The sequence below is a fragment of the Saccopteryx leptura genome, chromosome 9 (assembly GCF_036850995.1).
Source record: "Saccopteryx leptura isolate mSacLep1 chromosome 9, mSacLep1_pri_phased_curated, whole genome shotgun sequence".
In the NCBI taxonomy this organism is placed as follows: domain Eukaryota; kingdom Metazoa; phylum Chordata; class Mammalia; order Chiroptera; family Emballonuridae; genus Saccopteryx; species Saccopteryx leptura.
The window spans coordinates 40,941,432-40,964,182 of NC_089511.1; the positions used below are offsets into that span (position 1 = coordinate 40,941,432).

The 22,751-nt window shown below is 37.1% G+C and overlaps 1 protein-coding gene across 1 annotated transcript in view; it reads right to left on the minus strand.

The window, feature by feature from the left end:
• LOC136380480 (zinc finger protein 569) overlaps window positions 1–22,751 on the minus strand; it is an 80,596-nt gene that overhangs the window by 52,035 nt on the left and 5,810 nt on the right. The window contains exon 2 of the mRNA XM_066348269.1: window positions 4,114–4,171. Within this exon, the coding sequence (XP_066204366.1) occupies window positions 4,114–4,128 (15 nt within the window). The 5' untranslated portion in view covers window positions 4,129–4,171. The remainder of the gene's footprint in view (window positions 1–4,113; window positions 4,172–22,751) is intronic.

The window sequence follows — 22,751 nt, forward strand, 5'->3', positions numbered from 1 at the left end:
CGCTGGGGATGGCTCTGTGGCCTCTGCCCCAGGCGCTAGAGTGGCTCTGGTCGCAACATGGCGACGCCCAGGATGGGCAGAGCATCGCCCCCTGGTGGGCAGAGCGTCGCCCCCTGGTGGGCGTGCCGGGTGGATCCCGGTCGGGCGCATGCGGGAGTCTGTCTGACTGTCTCTCCCTGTTTCCAGCTTCAGAAAAATGAAAAAAAAAAAAATATATATACAATGAAATGAAAAAATATTCTATGTTCATGGATAGGAAGGTTCAACATAGTTAAAATGGTCATATTACCCAAAGCAATATACAAACTTAATGCAATTCCCATTAAAATTCCAATGTCATTTTATAGAGCAGGGGTTGGGAAGCTTTTTGGCTGAGAGAGCTATGAATGCCACATATTTTAAAATTTAATTCCATGAGAGTGATACAACGACCGGTGTACGTTAAGTATTATCCAATAAAAATTTGGTGTTGTCCCAGAGGACAGCTGTGATTGGCTCCAGCCACCCACAACCATGAACATGAGCGGTAGGAAATGAATGGATTGTAATACATGAGAATGTTTTATATTTTTAACGTTATTATTTTTTTCATTAAAGATTTGTCTGCGAGCCAGATGCAGCCATCAAAAGAGCTACATCTGGCTCACGAGCCATAGGTTCCCGACCCGTTATAGAGAAATGGAACAGAAAATCACTAGATTTGTATAGAACCATAAAAAAATCCAAATAGCCAAACCAATTCTGAGGAAAAGAATGAAGCCAGAGGTATCACACTACCTGACTTCAAATTATACTACAGAACCGTGATAATGAGAACAGCATGGTATTGACAGAAAAAACTGACACACAGACCCCTGGAATAAAATTGAGAGTCCAGAAATAAAACTATATATATATATATAAAATCATCTTCGACAAAGGAGCCCAAACCACACAATGCAGAAAAGAAAGCCCCTTCAATAAATAGTGCTTGAAAAACTGGAAAGTTACCTGACCAAGCAGTGGCACAGCAGATAGAGCATTAGGCTGGAATGTAGAGGACCCAGGTTCAAAACCCCAAGTTTGCCAGCTTGAGTGCAGACTCATCCAGATTGAACATGGAGTCACTGGCTTGAGCCTGGGATTGTAGACATGTAGACATGACCTCATGTTGCTGGTTTGAGCTCAAAGGTCGCTGGCTTGAAGCCCAAGGTCACTGTCGTGAGCCCAAAGTTGCTGGCTTGAGCAAGGGGTCACTTGCTCTGCTGTCGCCACTGCCCTCCCTCCCGCACCCAGTCAAGGCACATATGAAAAAGCAATCAATAAACAACTAAGGTGCCACAACCAAGAATTGGTGCTCCTCATCTCTCTCCCTTCTGTCTGTCTGTCTCTATCTGTCCCTTGCTGTGTCTATCTCTTTCAGACACACACACACATACACACAAAATTGAAAAGTCATGTGCAAAAGAATGAAACTTGACTACGGTTTGTCTTCCTGCATAAAAATTAATTTAAAATGGATCAAAGACCTAAATATAAGACCTGAAACAATAAATTACATAGAATAAAACATAGGCACTAAACTCATGGACTTTGGCTGTAGAAAATAATTTATGCATTTGGCCGGAAGTAAAGGGACAAATAAATGAATGGGAGTATATCAAACTAAAAAGCTTCTGCACAGCAAAAGAAACTGGCAACAAAACAAATAGCCAACAAAATGGGAGATGATATTTGCAAACAACAGATCTGATTAGGAGTTAACATCCAAAATATATAAAGAACTTACAAAGCTCAGATACATACAAGCAAACAATCCAATTAAAAAATGGGGAGAGGACCTTAACAGACACTTCTCCCATGAAGACATACAAATGGCCAACAGATATATGAAGAGATGCTCATCCTCACTCGTTATTAAAGAAATGCAAATCAAAACTACAGTGAGAAACCACCTCACACCAGTTCCCTATGAGCAATAAGGCAAGTAACAACAAGTGTTGGAGAGGCTATGGATAAAAAGGAATCCTCATTCACTGTTGGTGGGAATGTAAATTAGTACAACCATTGTAGAAGAAAGTATGGTGGTTCCTCAAAAAATTAAGAACAGAATGACCATATGACCCAGCAATCCCTCTACTAGGTATCTACCCCAAAACCTCGAAAACATTAGTAGTATGTAAAGACACATGCACCCCCATGTTCATCATAGCATTATTTAAAGCAGCCAAGACATGGAAATACTCGGTGTTCTTCGATAGAGAATTAAGGAAGGAAGATGTCGAACATATATACAATGGAATACTACTCAGCCATAATAAATGATGACATGTTGCCATTTACGACAACATGGATGGACCTTGAGAACATTATCCTGAGTAAATAAGTAAATTGGAAAAAGCTAAAAACTACGATTTAACACACAGATGAGATATAAAACTCATGGACATAGATAAAAGTTAACAGGGTTAGGGAGGTTGGAGGGGAGGGGAGTGAAAGGGGAAAAATACACGATGACAAAAAAATGATTTGACTTTGGGTGATGGTCACACAATATAATCCACAGTTTAAAAGCTATAAAAATATTTACCTGAAACCTATTTATTCTTATTGATCAATGTCACCCCATTAAATTTAGTTTTCTAAATAAAAAATTTTTTAAAAGATAGTCTAGTTTTCTTTTTTATAATAAGGTATGACATGCATAAAATAATGTGATACAATGCACTAATCTTAAGTGATACATTTTTTTTCTTTTTCACAGTGAGAAAAGGGGAGCTAGAGAGACAGACTTCTGCATGCGCCCTGACCAGGATCCATCCAGCAACCCCCATTTGGGGCCGATGCTCTGCCCATCTTGGGCCATGCTCCCAACTGAGCTACTTTTAGCATTGGAGGCAAAGGCTCCATAGAGCCATCCTCAGCACAGAGGGCTCATGCACTCGAACCAATCAAGGCTGGGGGGGGGGGGGTATGAGAAAGAAAGAGAAAGAGAGAGAGAAAGAAAGAGAGAGAAGGGGGAAGGGTGGAGAAGCAGATGAGCACTTCTCCTGTGTGCCCTGATCAGGAATAGAACCCAGGACACCCAAGCTGATGCTCTACTACTAAGCCAACTGGCCAGGATCACAATCTGATATTTATATTATATATATTTGTGTACCCACCATCAGGTCAAAATATAGAATATTTTAGTACTCCAGAAGATTCCTCATGCCCTTTCCCAGTAAATACCCCCTTCAAGGGTAATCACTACTCTCGTTTCTATAACGAGTTTCGTTTTACAACTTTTCAAACTTCACATAAATGAAACCTTATAGAATATACTCTTATTTCTGGCTTCTCTTACTGCACATTTTTGTGAGATTTAACTACTATATGTTGTTTTGAGTAGCAGTAATCTTCTATTTGTTTTATTATTGTGTAGTTTTCCATTACATGCAATACTATAATTTACCCTTTTTTCTGGTAATCTTCATTTCTGTTTTTTCCAATGTTGGGCTATTTTAACATATATTCTTCATTTTATCATTGATAAAAACACCATTCAAAAAAGCTGGGTTTAGCCCTGGCCATGTGGCTAAGTGGATGGAGTGTCATCCTTGCATGCCGAGGTCACAGGTTCAATGCCTGGTCAGGGCACAAGAAGCAACAAATGGATTCACAACTAAATGAAACAACTAAGTGGAACAAGTTGACTCTTCTCACTCTCTCCCTCTTTCCTTTCCCGTCTTTCAAATAAATAGAAAAAGTTTTTTTTTAAAAGCTGGGTTTATCAACTACAAGAGGTCATACTATAATGTACTCATTGACCTAGGTACCAATGGAAAGCTTACTTCTACTTGGAAATGTTCTTTTTATCCTTATGTACAATGCAAATTATGTAATGAATTTGTTCTGGTTTGTTTTACCTCTAATAATGTAATTCAAAATTGAAGCCCAACTTTAATCTCTCTGAATGAACATTTTTCTGCATAACCATATTTTAACTTTTTCCTGGTTTTAATCTTCCAACTCTATTTCCTCTGAAAATATGTTTTATCTATGTAAGATTTTCCAATTTAGTATATAGATTGCTGCAATCCTCATTAACTACACTATAAAGCAGGGGAAAAAAATATACTATTTAAAATTTACCTGGGACTCAGTCATTTCCTCTTCTTTCTGGGAATGGACAGAACCTAAGAAGGCAAAGCTGGAGAACAGAATAAAAGCCATTAGACCAGGATTGCTTTGTGGTTTCAGAAACATGCACCCACAAAAAATTAAGGTAACGCTGTAGCAAAATGATATTTGGGTCCATCGGGAAGGCCAAGAATATTCATATGACAGAGGTGCTAATAAGGACAAGGATGAGTGATATGATCATGTGGAGCTTAAGTATGAGGTGAAAATGAATAAGAGTACATACATGGAATAAGAGATGCAAAGGAATGGAAATGAACTGGAGCTGCCCCATGAATTTATCCATAGTTCTGTATCAGAGAATAACCAGTTCACATGGACCTAGCTAGCTTCATAAAAACATAACCAAGAAAATAACAAAACTAACAAAACCCTAAGGGATTTTATTGCATTGACACATTTAAAAAGAAATATTAAAGTACCAGTTAAATGGGAATTTAACCAAAATGGCGACATAATTATCTTTCTAGAAAGGAGTGGAAAGTTTGTATATGAGAGTGAAGTGTGTCAGAGATATTGGTAGTGGCAAGTTATTATTTTCTACAGTTAAATAAAAAATACAAATCTAAAAAATGTTATAAAATAGCAGGGTAAACTAATAATTTAGAAAAATGGAGTAAAAATGAGGAGTTACACTTACAAAGTTTTCTCTCTGGGAATAGAAATTAGGAATGGGGAGAAAAGGAACAGGGTATAGTTTTATAAGTCTAGTAGCACTATTTGATTTTTAAAAACAAATTCACATATTATTTTCCCAAAATACAAATTTAATTGATAAAACATACACCACTGCAATAGATTCAAGCAATACTAGTGGATAAGGAACTCTGTGGATGTCCTCCCCCACCCCCATGCACAGGTTTCCCAGTTTTCATTTGAGGATAATTTATCTGTTATTTTACTATCCTGCTTTGTTTTTACTTTTTCTTTGGTTGTTTTTGGCTTGTTTTAATTGATTTTGTTATTCATTTGGGGTTTTTTCCTAAAGGATCTTTTAGAAAAAACTTTAGGCCAGGTGAATTATAGTGAGAAAGAATAGCAATCTGGGAGCAAAGAGATTTGCTTTCTAGTCTTCTCTGCCACTAATAAGCACTGTGACTCTGGGAACCCCACTTTCCTAGAACCATTATAATCAACTTTTAAGAGGACAGCAGAGTAAGATGGTATCTCAGTAATTCCCCTACACCAGCATTGTGAAATTCTGTAAAAAATATATATATATTGATACCTTGCTAAAGATGAAGAACCAGCATATTCCTAAAGGCCAGATGTGGCAGATATGACGACTACCTAAAAATGACCATTGTCCTCACTTTATTCTTTGAAAACGAGACCTCAATTTATCACGGTGGCAACATACCTTCTCCAAGCAATAAATGAGTCATGATCTAGGTCACTGAAGGCAATCCTATTCCCCTTTGCCAGTTACTCACTTTCCCAGCACCCCCTCACAGCTAAGAGTGGCTATGTGACACAGTACTGGCCAGTACAAGTTAACATAATGCTTATGGGGGAGGAGGAGTATGGAAAATTTTCTGTTTCCTGGCTTAGTAAAAGAGTAAGAGATGTCCAACTACAGAAACAAGATTCAGATAATTCCTAAGATATATTTATAAGTTAAAGATGCAATACAAGTCCTCTATTGGGGGGAGGGGTTATATTTTACAAAATTACCTGGGTTTCGTTCACATCACCTTCAGTGAAGTTATGTCATACATTTGCAGTACAATTAAATGTATTTCTCATATTCTGCATTCTATTTTTGTTCCACCTCCATTCTCATTAATAGCTACAAAAAAAGATTGCTATGAATTTGATTAGGATTATGTTTAATCTATCAATCAAATTGAAGAGAAATGAAAACAAGTCTTCCAATCCATGAATGTAATGTATTTTCTATTTATTTTTTCTTTCATCACAGTTCTTTTTCCCATTAGCTCACAGCACCTACACATATTTTGTGAAATTTATTTTTAAGTATTTAATATGGGGCAATGCTAAAAAATGACATTTTAAATTTTATTTCAAATTCCAATTGTTCATTGCTGGAATATAAAAATGATTGATAGTTCTAAGAGATTTTTGTAGATTCTTTGGGGTTTTCTACTTAATTATGTTGTCTAGAAATAGACATTTTTTTCTTCTAATTTGTATGCTTTTTATGTCTCTCTCTTGCTTTATTGCATTGGCTAGTACTTCTAATACAATGGTGAATAATGCTGGTATCAGAGGACAACTTAGCCTTGTTCCCAGTCTTAGAAGTAAAGCATTCATTATCTCCCCTTTAACAACAATGTAATGTGAGCTCTATGGTTTTGTTGATGTTGTTTTGGCTTTGCTTGTTTGTTTTGTTTTTTGTGGGTTTTTTTGTTTTTTTTTATTTTTCTGAAGCTGGAAACGGGGAGAGACAGTCAGACAGACCCCCGCATGCGCCCGACTGGGATCCACCCGGCCCGCCCACCAGGGGTGACGCTCTGCCCACCAGGGGGCGATGCTCTGCCCCTCCGGGGTGCGCTCTGCCGCTACCAGAGCCACTCTAGCCCCTGGGGCAGAGGCCAAGGAGCCATCCCCAGCGCCCGGGCCATCTTTGCTCCAATGGAGCCTTGGCTGCAGGAGGGGAAGAGAGAGACAGAGAGGAAGGAGGGGGGGTGGAGAAGCAAATGGGCGCTTCTCCTATGTGCCCTGGCTGGGAATCGAACCCGGGTCCCCCGCACGCCAGGCCGACGCTCTACCGCTGAGCCAAGCGGCCAAGGCTTGTTTATTTTTAAGATGGCCTTTATTAAAGGATGTCCCCTTTTACTTCTAGCTTGTGAGAACTATTTTTTATGAATAAATGTTGAATTTTTTCAGGTGATTTTTTTGCATCTAGTGTGATGACAATGTGATTATTCTCTACTCTCCGAATATGGTGAATTACAGTAACTGATTTTCCAATAATAAACTTTAAATTTATTTTGTATTCCCAAGATGAACCCATTTGGTTATAACATATTATGTTTTGTATATTGCTCAATTCAAATTTTTAAGATTTATTGACTTTAGAGGAGATAGAGAGAAAGGCAGTAGGGGAGGAGCAGGTATGTGCCTTGACTGGGCAAGCCCAGGGTGTCAAGCCCAGGGTGTCAACCTCAGCATTCCAGGTTTAAAGCTGTATCCACTGTGCAAACATAGGTCAGGCACAGATTCAATTTTTAAGTCAATGTTGAGAATTTTTGGTTCTACGTGCATAATAAATATTGGTTTGTAGGTTTCTTTTCTTATGAAGTCTTTGTCTAGTTTTGGTATCAGGGTAAAGCTGGCTTCATAAAAGGAGGAAAGTGTTCCTCCTTTTCTATTTTCAGGAAGAGCTTATAAGGAATTTCTGTCATTCTTCCTTAGATGGTTGCTGTTTAAACTGTGAAATTATCTGGGCATGAAGTTTCCTTTCCAGAAAGCTTTCTTTTTTAGAATTTAGATATCACTAACATATAACATTATATTAGTTTAGGTACACAACATGATCAGATATTTGTATATACATTGGGAAGTAATCTAGTTAACATTCATCACCTTAGATAGTTGCAAAATTTCTTTTTTTGTAATGAGATTTTTCTAAGTTCTCTCTTAGCAACTTCCAAATATGCAATATAGTATTATTAACTATAGTTGCCATGCTGTACAATACATCTCCATGACTTACTTATTTTATAACAAAGTTTGTACCTTTTGACCCACTTCATCCATTTCTCTCTTACATACGCATCACCGCTGGCAACTACCAATCTGTTCTCTGTATCACTGAACTTGATATTTTTGTGGGGCATTTTTGCTTTTTTAGGGGGGCGGATTTCACATATAAGTGAGATCATATAGTACTTGTCTTTCTCTGAGTTATTTCACTTAGTTTAATGCCCTCAAGGTTCACCTATGTGATTGCAAATGGCAAGATTGTTTTTTATGGATAAATAAAATCACATTGTATAAATATACCACATTTTAAAAACCCACTCATCCATCAGTGGACACATAAGATTGTTTTCATCCTGGCAACTGTAAATAATGCTGCAGTAAACATGAGCTGCAAATATCTTTTGGAGTTACTATTATATGTATTTTCATTTCCTTTGGATAGCCAGAAGTGGAATTGCTGGATCACGTAGTAGTTCTATTTTTAATTTGTTGAGGAATCTCCATACTGTTTTCCATAGTGGCTTAACCAATTTACATTTCTACCAACAGTGCACAAGGATTCCCCTTTCTCCACATTTTCGCTAACATTCGTTATTTCTTGTGTTTCTGATAATAGTCATTCTAAGGGGTGTAAGGTGGTATCTCATTGTGGTTTTCATTTCCATTTCCTGATGATTACTGATGGTGAGCACCCTTTTGTGTACTTGCTCACCAACTGTTTGTCTTCAAAAAAATGTCTATTTAGATTTCCTGACCATTTTTAAATTGGATTGTTTTTTGCTATTGAGCTGTATGAGTTTTTTATATATTTTGGATATTAACTCATCAGATTTGCAAATGTTTTCTCCCATTTAGTCAGTTGCCTTTTCATTTTGTTGATGGTTTCCTTTGCTATGCAGCTTTTTTTTAGTTTGATATACTCCAATTTGGGGTTTTTTTTTTCTTTTGGTGTCATAGGTTTTAACCAAAATTTCATTTATAGATATATAACTATTCAGGTTATATCTTATTGAGTAAATTTTGGTAGTTTGTGTCTTTCAAAAATTTAGTCCCTTCATCTCAGCTATAGAATACATGGGCATAGAGTTATATGTAGTATTCCTTTATTATCCTTTTAAGATCTGTTGAGTGAGTGTGATGCCCCATCTTCCAACCGTAATATTGGCAATTTGTGGCTTATCTCTTTTTTTCCAAGGTCAGTCTGTCTAGAGCAGGGGTCTCAAACTCGCAGCCCGCCGAACAATTTTGTGCGGCCCGCAGACTAATCCACGAAGTTCAAAATATTTTGGATAAAATTAAGTAAACCTAGGGGCCTACTTGTATTTTTCATTTCTCTAGCATCCTAGCTAGATATTAGCTTAGTTAACAGCAGTTGTGATGCGAACTACAGTTTCTGGTCGTTTTGTGACACTGAGTAAACTGTATGTACGATTGTGCTTGTTGTACTGATTTTTTTTTTGTTTTCAACTGCAGTGAGAAAAGTGTTGCGTAACAGTTGCCTTTTGTAGACCTAGTGCGGCCCGCCGAACAGCTGTGATCTTGCTCTGCGGCCCACATGCTGAGTTGAGTTTGAGACCCCTGGTCTAGAGGCTCAAAATTTCATTGATCTTTACCAAAAACCAGTTTTTGGCTCACCCATTTTTCTCTGTCATTGTTATGATCTTCAATTTTATTGAATTCTGCATTAATCTTTAATATCCTCTTCTTTTTGTTTTCTTTGGGTTTAATATGCTTTTTTTCTCTAGTTTCTTAAAGCAGAAGTTAGAACTAAGTCAAGCTTTTTAGTTTATATTTATAGCATTTAGTGCTGTGAATTTCCTTCTATGTACTGATTTAGCTGGATCCCACATATTGTGATGTTGCATTTTCAATAAAAGTTGTTTTAATTTCCTGTGAGATTTCCTCTTGACCCAAGGGCTTTAGAAGTGTGTTATTTAATTTCCATGTATTTGAAGACTACCCAGATATCTTTCATTTTTTGGTTTCTAGTTTTATTCTACTATGTCTGAGAATATACTTTAAATAACATGTATTGCTTTGAAATTACTAACATTTGTTTTATGATTCAAAGTATGATCTATCTCGATGAATGTTCGTTGGCACTGCTGTTGTAAGGTAGATTGTTCTATAAATGTCATTAACTTTTTTTTTTTAGGTTGAGAGTAGGGGAGATAGTGAGGCAGACTCCTGCATGTGCCCTCATAGAGATCCACCTGGCAACCCAATCTGGGGCCAATACTTGAGTATGGAGCAATTTTAGCACCTGAGGCTGATGTGCTGCAACAGAGCTATCCTCAGTGCCCGGGGTCACACTCAAACCAATCAAGCCACTGGCTGCAGGAGGGGAAGAGGGAGAAAAGGGGGAGAAATGAGGGGAAAGCAGATAGCTGCTTCTCCTGTGTGCCATGACCAGGAATCGAACCAATAACGTCCAAATGCTGGGCCAAAGTTCTACCCACTAAGCCACCAGCCAGGGCTATCATTAACATTTAAACTCTGAAAAACTGACATTGAGCATTTAAATGTTGGTTAAATGTTTTTCAGGTGTTCGATAATCTTACTGATTTTCTACCTCCTTTTTTTGATTACTGAGAAGCTTTGAAGTCCCCAGCTATAATTGTGTATTTGTCTATTTCCCTTTCAACTTTATCAATTTTTGCTTCATATATTTTGGAGCTCTGTTGTTCGCCACAAGCACATTTAGAAATAATTATTTCTTATGATTAAGAATCATCCCTTAAAGAGTCCACCCCTTTATCATTATATAATGTGTCTCTTCACCCCTAAAATATTCCTTGTTCTATTGTCTACTTGTCTAATATTAAAATTGCAACCATATTTGTTTTGGTATTTCTGTGATATATTTTTCTCCATCATTTATTTTTAGTGTATTATAATATTTAAAATAGGCTTTTTGTAAATAGCATTTAGGGAATCTTATTCAATGTGATAAACTCCATTTTTATCTTTTAATTGGTGTGTTTAAATCAATCACATTTAAAATAATTATTGATATAGTTGGACTAACATCTTTTGTCTTCTTAGCTGTTTTCTATCTGCTCCATTTGTTCTGTTTTTTCACCTGTCCCCTTGGCTTAGTTAATTGGACAATTTTTATTATTTGTTTTATCTCTATTGATTTCTTATTTAGATTTCTGAATAGGTTAGTGGTTTCCCTAGATTTTACAGAATCCATTTTCCCTCATCTAAGTCTAGCTTTAAATAATTTTTGTAGTACAGAAACTTACTACAATATATTCCAAATCCCTCCCTCCAATACTTTGTACTATAGTTGTCATATACTTTACTTTTAGTTATGCCATAAACATACAATATTTACTTTAGACAATCATTTTCCTTTTAGAGAAATTAAAAATAAATGAATTTTATTTTACCTTTATTTATTCCAATTCCAATGTTCTTCATTTCTTTGTGCAGATCCAACTTTGAGTAATATCATATTCCTTCTCCCTACAGAATTTCCTTTAGCATTTCCTGCAGAAGAGGTCTGCTAGTGATGATTTCTGTCTGAAAAAGTCTTTATTCTTCATTTTTGAAGACTATTTTTGCATGGTATAGAATCCTGGATTGACACCATTTTTTCTTTCATAGTACTTTAAAAAATTGTCTCGATTGTCTTCTTGCTTGCATAGTATCTGATAAGAAGTCTGCTGTGTATGATTTTTATCCTTGTTCTTCAGTAGGTAATGTTTATTTTCTTGTTTTCCAAGAATTTTTTCCTTATCTTTGTTTTTCAGCAGCTTATATCTGATATGCCTAAATGTAGTTTTTGTTTTTGTTTGCATTTATCTTGCTTGGTGGTCTCTCAGATTTTTGGATCTGTGGTTTGATGTCATTAATTTTGGAAGAGTATCAGCCACTATTTACTTAAACATATTTTCTTCCTCATTCTCTCTTCTCTGGGATTCCACTTAATACAGAGAAGAGACTTTTGATATTGCCCATACCTCTTGGATGCTCTATTCTGGTATTTCTCACCCTTTCTTTTTGCCATTGTGTTTCAGTATACCTAATTTCTATTGATCTATAGAAAATTATTTCCCCAGCTGTCCAATCTACTAATGAGTCTGTTATACAAATTCTTCATCTGTTACTCTGATTTTGATTTCTATCATTTTTTATTCTTTTGTATATTTTCCATATCTCTCCTGAAATTACCCATCTGATCCATTATCGTTGTTAAATTTCTATTGAGTTGTTCCGATGTCTACATCATATCTAAGTCTGGTTCTGATGATTGTTTTATCTCTTTAAAGTGCTTTTTCTTTTTTTTAATTTTTGTACTATTCATTGGTTTTAGTGAGAGAAGGGGAGGGAGAGAGAGAGAGAGAGGGAGAGAGAGGAACACCGATCTGTTCCTGCATGTGCCCTGACCAGGGACTGAACTGGCAAACTCTGCACGTTGGGATGATGCTCTGACCAACTGAGCTATTTAGCCAGGGCCTAAGTGGTTTTATTCCTTGCCTTCCCATATACTTCATAATTTTCGTTGAAAGCTGGACATTGTGGGTAGTACCTCAGATATAAAGTTAAATACTTATGTTTAGCAATGAGCATGCCTTTACTTCTGCTAGGTTTTTAATGTAGGGGGTTATGCTAATACAGTCAGCAGTTAGGTGAGTTTTGAGGTTTGTTTTGTCATTGCTATAGTTACTCTGGGTGCATCAAAAATTTCAAATTCTTCTAAAGATACCTATGTTTAAGGTATGGGTTGGTTTGCCATCCTTCTTTACTCAAAGTATATTTCTCCCTTGGCTTTGGTTATTCCACTTATGCTGCCTGAGAGAGACTCTCTCTTGCAGGACTCCCAGGTATATTACACTGTTATTTTAATTTAATACATGTCTGTCTAATGGGGTAGGGTAGGTATAGAAAAGTGGTCTCTCTGTTCTTACTAAGCCTAAACCTTTCGCAGGCACTATGTCCCTGTAGTGTTAGTCCTTCCCAATTCCCAAAGGTACTGCTTTTTTTCAGATCCCTTTTCTAAACAGCAATAAGTTTCCACCAGTGCCCTGAAGCAACAATTTTTGTTGTTTTTCATTGTGTCAATTAAAGTTTTTGTTCTGTAGGGAAGATGGGTCTGGTCTATTGTTCCCTTTTGCCAGCCAGCACCATAAGGAAGATATCTCAGGATTCTCCCCCAACTTCTCTATGAGCTCCTAGTGAAATTCCTGAAGGAAAAACCTAAAAGGGATGAAAAATTCCCCAAATTTGCAACTCCCTCAGTGGTTCTACACTCTTCCTAGCCAACTTTTGATCTTTGATAATTTTTTTAAAAAGTTTAGCTTTATCTTCTTACTGGCTTATATGGCATCTGAAGTGTCCATCCCAATTGAGTCAAAGGCTCAAGTGCTGCTACACCCAAAGGCATCTGCTTTTCCTCACATTTTAGATTACTTGGTAGCCCTGTGACCTAATTTCTCTGATGGATCAAAAAAAAAGTGTTAATTTGTAGCTTGTCTAGTTTTTTCCTTTTAATAATGGATGCAATGCTTTTTGTAGCTCTCTAGGTCCCTGAGTAGTAACCCAAAGTCCCTCCATTGCAATAAACTTTTGAGAAGTAGTATGCTTAGAAAGCACAAAACAAAAGTCCCTCAGCTTATTTTGGAATGGAGCTCAAAAATACCTCCCACATGAAGTTAGGATTAAGATTCTATCTTAAAGTTAAGTAAATTAGCTATGTTGGAATAAAAAGAAGTGGAGAGGTGTTATAGGCAAATCAGAAGCAACTGGAAAGTCTTCAGGGGAAAAAATAATATACTAGAATAATTGAAAGTTAAACAAACTGGGGGAAAACTTTAGAAATAAATTCTCAGACTAGATGTTCTGTCCAAAGCAAATGTTATTTTTCATCCCCCTTTACAAAGAACTTACTGTGAGGTATATTAATTTGTTGTTTCTAAACTACTATTTATAATATCCTCCTGAAATGAGCTATGATACAGTTCAAATGTACCTAACAACTTGTGCACTACTTCTTCATCAATCATCATCATCATCATTACCATCACTTCTGCTGGTTTTAATCTAAATTTTTCCCAACACCCTGAAATCACTAACATCCCTACTCCTGGATGCATTTTCCAAAGCAATTCTCTAGATAGCCAGAGCTAACATATACACTGGTAATATGGTTCCATGGTGGATACTGAATATTTTCTTTCCACCACCACCCCAACTCTTCCTTAGTCTCTTCTCCACTATTCCCATGTATCTCTGGATTCCAGGCTCTACCACCCCATTTGGAAACATACGTTTAAATCACAGGGTCAGGGGAAGGGGGCACATTTATAACTGTGTGCCTTTCTTAAAAGACAGAGCACTTGCTACCTTAAAAGTCACTGCATATTATTTTCCCCTACTTGGAAACTATCTCCCGATAACTGACCAGCTCTTTCATTAGACCAATATCATCTTATTCTTGAGGAGATAAAATTACTTTAATCTTTGATTGGGATATCCCCCTAGCTGGATCTATCATACTTCCATATACATAAGCGTAAGTTACCCAACTTGTGGCATTTATCACTCTGCCATAGTTTATGTTTATTTGTTGTCTCCCTAGGACTGTGAACCACTTATGGCAGGCACTGCTCAGATGGCTTCTTTATGGCCTGGCACAATAACTTAAACAGAAAAAGGTGCAGTAGAATATAAAGTAACTAAGATTAATATGTTGAGGGCTCTAATGGAAAAAGTAGGAGAATTAAAAGTGAAATGTAAGTGGAAAGAATCAAAAGAAATGCTAGCAATCCAAAAAACATTAACAGGAATGAAGAATGCCTTCAGTGACCTCATTGGTAGACTCAACATGGTTGTGGAAACAATCAGTGAACTTGAAGATAGATCAATAGTGACTTCCCAAACCAAAATGCAAAAAAAAGAAAAAACAATAGAAAGCAAAATATGGGGGCAGGGTGGGAGGAGGCTGGGCAAGGGAGGTGGCAGTATAGAGCAAAAAAGAACAACAACAACAACAAAAAAAAAAACCCAGGGACACAGACAACAGTGTGGTGACTGCCAGGAGGGAGGCTGGTGAAGGAGGGTATGGAGGCATAAAGAGTGATGGATGAAGATTTGACTGGGGGAGGGAGGATAGACACACAATACCATATATAAAGATGTGTTGTAGAATTGGGTATCTGAAACTGGTATAATTATGTTAACAAGTGTTGCCCTAATAAAGTCAATAAAATTTTTAAAGTAAAATAGAACATCCAAACTATGAGACAATATAATATATCCACAACTATCGATATAATACCAAAAGAACAAAGCAAGACCAGAAGAAATATTTTAAGTAACAAGGGCTATGAATCTTCTAAATTAATGACAAACATCAGATCATACATCCATCGTGTTCAAAGAACACCAAGCAAAATAAATCACAAATAAAAACTACATAAAGGCATTCCATACTAAAACTGAAGATTAATACAAAGAAGAGAAAAACCTTCAAAGAAACAAGAGAAAAATAACACCTTACCTATAAAGCAACAAGGATAAGAATTACAGCAGAATTTTCATCAAAAACTATATAAACAAGGAGAGAATGAATGGTGTGATATATTGAGAGTGTGAAAAAAATAAGAAACCTACCAATCAAGGAATATCTATCCAAGCCTGACAAGGTGGTGGTGCAGTGGATAGAGTGTCAACTTGGGACACTGAGAATCCAGGTTCAAAACCCCAAGGTTTCTGGCATGAGCACAGGCTCATCCAGCTTGAGCACAGCCTCACCAGTGTGAGCATAGGGTTGCCGGCTTGAGCGTGGGATCCTAGACATAACCCCATCATCGCTGGCTTGAAGCCCAAGGTCACTAGCTTGAGCCCAAAGTTGCAAGGGGTCACTGGCTCAGCTGGAGTTCCCTAGTCAAGGCTCATATGAGAAACAATCAATGAACAACTAAAGTGACGCTACTACGAGTTGATGCTTCTCATCCCTCTTCCTTCCTGTCTCTCTCTCTCTCTCTCTCTCTCCTTCTCTCTCTCCCATGCTTAAAAAAAAATTATCTAGGAAAATGAACCTTCAAAAGTAAAGAAGTAAAGACGTTTTCAAATGAACAAGAACTGAGGGAACTCATCACCAGTAGACTTACCTTGCAAGAAATGTTAAAAGAGAAGAAAATTATATAGGTCAGAAACTTGAATTTACATAAAGAAAAGAAGAGCATCAGAGAAATAATAATTAAAGTAAAATCCTCTTGTTCAAACGAAACCCATGTAAGAGTCTAATCAAGAAAATTCATTCAATTTATTGAAAGTCCTAAAACTGATTCTAAATAAATACTATACTTAAAAATAAAAAAGTCAGCATGGTCAAGGTGCTATTTTCCCAATATTATCTATAAAATTAATAAAATTCCACAGTTCTCAACAGGTTTTTTAATCAACTTGTCAAGTCAATCTTCATATTTACTTAAATGAATGAGCTGAAAAAAAGTGAGAGAAAAACGACATGAATAGTAAACTATAACTTAAACTTATCTAAAAGAGGTGACATGAATATATAAACACAAAAAATATTTTATATTTAAAAAATAGAGTATAACCCCCAAAGCTAAAAAAAAAAGTTAAAAGTTACTAATAGAAGCAGAGAAGAAACAAGGTGGTAGATATACAATAGACTAAAAACATTATTTCATTTTGTTTTGTATATACTTTAATATACTTGTTCTACATATTTGACCTTCCGACCATCTAAATGTTTTACATAATTATAAAAAAATTAAAAAATATAAAAACAAAAGCTAAACCTAAAAATCAAAAGTAAAATAAAACAAATGAACCTAATCATATATCACATTTATGGCTTAACCACACAGAGAAATTAGTTCTTGTTACTTTAAAACAAAATAATTGGACTGTAATTCTATAGAGGGATATACCCTAAGGACAAACAGATCTATAAAGAAATATAAAATTATTTGAAGTAGAAATATTGTAAATATTGATAATATTGAAACTGCCTTATTTAGATCTATAGGTGAACGGATGGATAGATGAGCAAACAAAAAACAAAAATAAAACCAAAGCAAAAGTTTTATAATTTTAAATTTTTTAATGGAAATAGCAGTTTGAATTCATAAAGCCTATTTGGGTTAAGAATATATTTCCTGCTACAACATTAATGAATCCTGAAAATATCAAATGAAAGAAGTCAGTCAACAAAAGACTACATATTCTATGATTTCACCTATACGAAATGTCTGGCCCTGGCTGGATGGCTCAGTTGGTTAGACCATAGTTCCAAAGCACAGAGGTTGCCGGTTCAATCATAATCAGGGCACATACAGGAACTGATGGATGATAGGAGACTACAAGTAGCAAAGCTCTTGTAGCTTGAGGCTTAGCAAAAGGCTAAATTCTCCCCCCCAAGCCTACATATCAGCATTGAAGCTGAGTATTTACACTCATCCCATCCCCCCACTTCACTTGCTTGCCTAAGTTGCTAGAAGCAATTTACATGCTCTTCCTCTACCCCTTGTTTGTTCTGATGTTTGGTTAATTTCAGTTATGCAGGGTGGAGGGTTTCTGCACTTGGGCGAATTCTTGGGTTGCCTTGGAGATTTATGACTTTGTATTGAAGACTTCCTTATTAGCATATGACTATATAATAAAGCAAACTAGGGGCTGTTTTGTTCTATTTTGCCATCAGCTTGCAGAGGCGTCAGGATTCCATCCTATTTCTCTTTAAGTTTATTGTCCTCATTCTGCATCGTTCTCCCTCAGGACCTGGAATTACTGGTTGCGTTGGTTCATGGAAAGTGGCACCCAAACAGGGACCTGGAAACGAGAAAACTAAACTAAAGTCAGGTGACGGAACTCTCCAAGTGTGCACAATGAGTAAAGTTTCTGGAGAGAGCATAGTCAGGAATAAGAAATTATGGGACAGTTAGGGTCAATAGAAAGGGGCCTTTTCTTTTTCAACAAATATTTTCATTTAAGAAGACCTTGGAGTCTGAGGATGACTTGGGAGATAATGAGGGTGTCACAGCTACGGCCGCCTTAACCTTGATGCCTCCTACACCCTCTGCTCCTTCTTATGCTCAACTTTCTGCTCTTCCTTGCCCTTATCAGGTTGCTCCCAGGGTCTCTGTCTCAGACCTTTGGAGATTCCTGTTCCAACAAGCTTTAGATCAGGCTTGAGATATAGGGGATTACATCAGGATATGCACTGATATTGGGCTTTCATACATGCAAGGTCTGGCTATTGCCTCAGTGATTCAGGGGAGGACTCCAGGACAATACTTTGATATATGGCAGAACAAACAAAAGGAGGACGGTCAGGGAAGTACTTCTGCCAGTGGATCTTGTTTCCAATGTGGGGGTTTAGGACATTTTGCTAGAAATTGCCATACTCCCCCCAGATATCAGTCTCAGCCTCCCTTCAAGGGCAGCCAGCTCCTAAAGCTTCTGACCTCTGCCCACGCTGTAGGGAAGGGAAACACTGGGCAAATGAATGTAGATCTAAGTATACATATATTGTCCAGGGGCAGGCAATTCAGGGAAATTGACAACAGGGCCCTGCCCAGCCCCATCAAATTAGTTTGGTACTCAGCTAATACTGAGGTAGAGAAATCTCAGCATAGTCAACCTGAGGTTAACAGAAGCTATACAATTTGAGAATGGATAGGAGACTTGGGTATTAGAAAAGTTACAGCTTTTCCTGTTATGATCTGATTTTCTTTAATGTTTTAGCTACAGTCCTCTATACTGTCATTTTGTTTCTTTCCTATTCTTTGCCTGGAATTTAGAGGGGGGACTCCTGATGGATCTGGTAACAGAATTTCCCAGCAGTTGCCGAGGTTTTTTTATTCAGGGAAGTTTTTTTTAGTCCCATCCATTGTCAGTCCCTCTATCAGAAAATGCCCTGAGATCAGGCAGGTATCTTTCTAGTCTGGTTGTGCTCTGAAATCCCAGGTTTCTCTCTGGTTTGTCTGGTTCTTGTTTCTGTTTAGTTTTTGTCTGATGTTCTCTAAAATGTGATTTTTTAAGGCCTGAATTAAGTTCTTGCACAGAAAAATTGGAAATGCCGGCTCTAATATTGAGAAAAAATAAAATAAGTATCATCCCTATATTTTTTTCCTTTAAAATTGGAATTTGTAAAGAGCGCTCATTTAAATTTAAATAGAATGGAATGTGGATCCTAAAGACTTGCTAATTTGGTTGGTGCTTTATAAGGGGTATTAGGATTAATCAAAGTTATGTGTTATACTTGTATTTCTGTGCTGTAAATTGTCTTGTGTGTAAAGCTGTACTTAAGTAGATGAAACAAAGGAATTAAGCAAAATTAAGCAGGGCCCTGATAAGTCATTTCAACAATTTGTCTCAAGCTGCTTCAGGAAGTTGGCTGTTTGTCAAGCAACATCCTGCAAAAGGAGCCCCAAGGAAATTGGGAATTTGGCACCTCAGATGCCCTGAAATAGACTTACCAATACAAAAGACTTTTAGATACGGGAGCTGATATATCTGTTATTGCTGAGCAACACTGACCTTCTTCCTAGCCCACTTATGCAGCAGTCACCCAGCTAGGAGGCTTAGGGCAAAGTAAATATCCTTAACAAAGCTCTAAGTCAGGGGTCCCCAAACTACGGCCCGCGGGCCACATGCGGCCCCCTGAGGCCATTTATCCGGCCCCCACCGCACTTCCAGAAGGGGCACCTCTTTCATTGGTGGTCAGTGAGAGGAGCATAGTTCCCATTGAAATACTGGTCAGTTTGTTGATTTAAATTTACTTGTTCTTTATTTTAAATGTTATATTTGTTCCCGTTTTGTTTTTTTACTTTAAAATAAGATATGTGCAGTGTGCATAGGGATTTGTTCATAGTTTTTTTATAGTCCGGCCCTCCAACAGTCTGAGGGACAGTGAACTGGCCCCCTGTGTAAAAAGTTTGGGGACCCCTGCTCTAAGTTTTGGGGGGAGGTTTACAATGGGAAGATAACAAAAGTCATACTGGATTTTTTCAGCCTTATGTGCTCTCTAGATTGCCTTTTGGTCAACAGAAATGTTTTGAAAGGTATGGGAGCGTTACTTATAAAAGCATTTACTATATTTTGTCAGACTTTTGGAATTGACCTAAGGACAAGTATTCCTTGCAATTCTCAGGGCCAAGATATTGTAAAGCATGCCCAGCAAACACTTAAAGGTCAATTATAAAAAATAAAAAAGGGGGAGTCATACCCTGGAATTCCTGCAAATCTTCTTTATCATTCTTTCTACTTAAAAACATTTTTTTGGAATATTGATGTACAGGGCCATTCAGTGGCTGAGAGACTCTGGAATACAACAAGGAAAGCCTTCCTTGAAGTACAATGGAAGGACCTGCTCACAGGAATGAGGCAAAGGCCAGACCCTGTTCTCCTGTGGGGCAGAGGATATGTGTGTTTTTCCTAGGTGTACTAAGGCTCCCTGGTGGGTTCCTGAAAGTTTGGTAAGACACCATGAATCAGGAAGAGAGACTCACCCATAAGAGCAATTATATAAGATTTATTCTACTTTAAAATTTTTTTGAATATTTCCTCCTCAGGACTTGTGGCAAATGAAAGGCATTTTATACCAGCCGAGCATTGGCCTAAGTCTCTCATGTTATACTGGGATATATTAACTGGCCCTAAGCAGCAAAATTCAATCAAATTACTGACTTGGGGGCAAGGGTATGTTCCAGCTTTGTCATCAACAGGTCCTCTTTGAATGCCAGCAAGGAACAAGTAACGTGAAACTTCATCATAGATTGACATCAATCAGCCCCTAGCAAGCAATCTGGTTCAAGAGATCCAGAATGTCCATTAAGCTTAAAGCAAAAGTTTAATGTGCTGGAAGCAGTGGTCATGGGACCTGAAACCCAGTTACAGAGAGTGAGAATGTGACAACAGTTCCAGTGCCATGAGGACTTTTCCTGAGTGTGACTCCTGCTCCTTGTGACAGTTCTCAATGGGACTGAACTGGGGTTGGGTTGTATCTACAGGAACTGTGGAACTGTGATGGTGTCAGCATGGACTTGCATTAACATATTAAGGACATTCAAAAGAGCAAAGACTCTATTATAAATCCTGCTGTATTCACTAAGAATTTCTTGATAATCTAAAAGGCTTTAATCCCTTTAATGTATTAGGACACTTGTTTGGAAATCTGTTAGCATGGGCAGTATTAATTTTGTATTTATTCTGCATTTTTCCAGACTGCCTCCAAATTGGAATCTGGGAAACTGGGAAATCAGATGAGTGAAAATCTCAGCACACAAATTAAAAATAAAAAAGAAAAGGAGGATATGTGGGAGACTACAAGTAGCAAAGCTCTTGTAGTTCCAGGCTTAGGAAAAGGCTGTTCTCCCCCCACACACACTCCTACATATTGGCATTGAAGCTGAGTATTTGCACTCATCCCATCCCCCCACTTCACTTGCTTAAGTTGCTAGAAGCAATTTACATGCCCTTCCTCTCACCCCTTGTTTGTTCTGATATTGGTTAATTTCAGTGGAGGGTTTCTGCACTTGGGAGAATTCTTGGGTTGCCTTAGAGATTTATGACTTTGTATCGAAGACTTCCTTATTTGCATATGGCTACATAATAAAGCAAACCTGGGCTGTTTTGCTCTGTCTTGCCATCAGCTTGCAGAGGCCTCAGGATTCCATCCTATTTCTCTTTAAATTTATTTTCTTCATTCCACATTGTTCTCCCTCAGGACCTGAAATTACTAGCAGTGCTGATTTGCCACAATCAATGTTCTTGTTTCTTTCTCTCTTTTGCCCTTCCTTTCTGTCTAAACTCAATAAAGTAAACATTTTTTAAAAAGCCTTTCCTTATTTAAAAAATGTCTAGAATAGACAAATTTATAGAGACAGAAAGCAGATTAGTGGTTGATTAAACAGGAACAAGGAAGGAGCATATATGAGTTTGACTGCTAATGGGTATATTTCTTTTAGGGGGCGCAAAAATGCTCTAAAATTACATTATAGTAATGGGTGCACAAACTTGTAAGTATATTTATTTTAAAGAAACATTGACTTGTACACTTTAATGGGTAAAATGTATAGTATGTAAATTATATTTCAATGAAGCTATTAAAAAAATTTTAAAAATATATTTCCTAGCTCTGTCAACTCCCCCCCCCCCCAATAAAAGGTCTAGAAACAATGACCATTTCATGACAATAAGCACTGTAACTGTGGTCTCAAAATACCATTTCCCAATAAAAAGGATTCAGGTCACCATATCGAGATGCCTGATTCCATGCCTAGGGACAGAAATGTTTGAAATGATTCTGAAATAACCTGTCATACCAGAAATGTAGTATACTATCAAAGACTTCTAGGGATGTGTTATAAATTACTCAGAAGCCATCTTGAAGAGATAACCAAAGATGAGAATATTTGAGCTTCAAAAAGAAACTAATTACAATGGTTTGAAACATACCAAATGTGTTAAGATCCGTGTGTAATAACAGTAATAATAGTAAGAACAAACTCTTGGGAGATTCTAGAGAACCAATTCAATACCCTGAAAACCTAAAGAAAAGAATAAATTTATTCTGCCTTTCCTATACAAACTGTACTTCCAGTTAACCAAACTTGAGGGAAATTCTTTCTTTAGAAAAGATTCCAGATAGTAAATGAAGAAGGAATGATAGAATTCACATATTACCATTTAGTAACCACTACTGCAATATAGCTAATAATCAACCATGTTTTCTAAAACCAGTATGGTGGTAAAAATAGAGACTGTCCTATTTTAAATATATTTGATGTCTGAAGGGGAAAATATCCTTCACCTCACTTCCTCTAGTACTTCAACCCAACAGTCTTTCAACCCCATCAGGAAATTCCATTACTTCATTCTACCAATTTTTCACTGTTCAGTCAGTCGACATGATCAAATCTTGTTACCTCAGACTCCCTTGC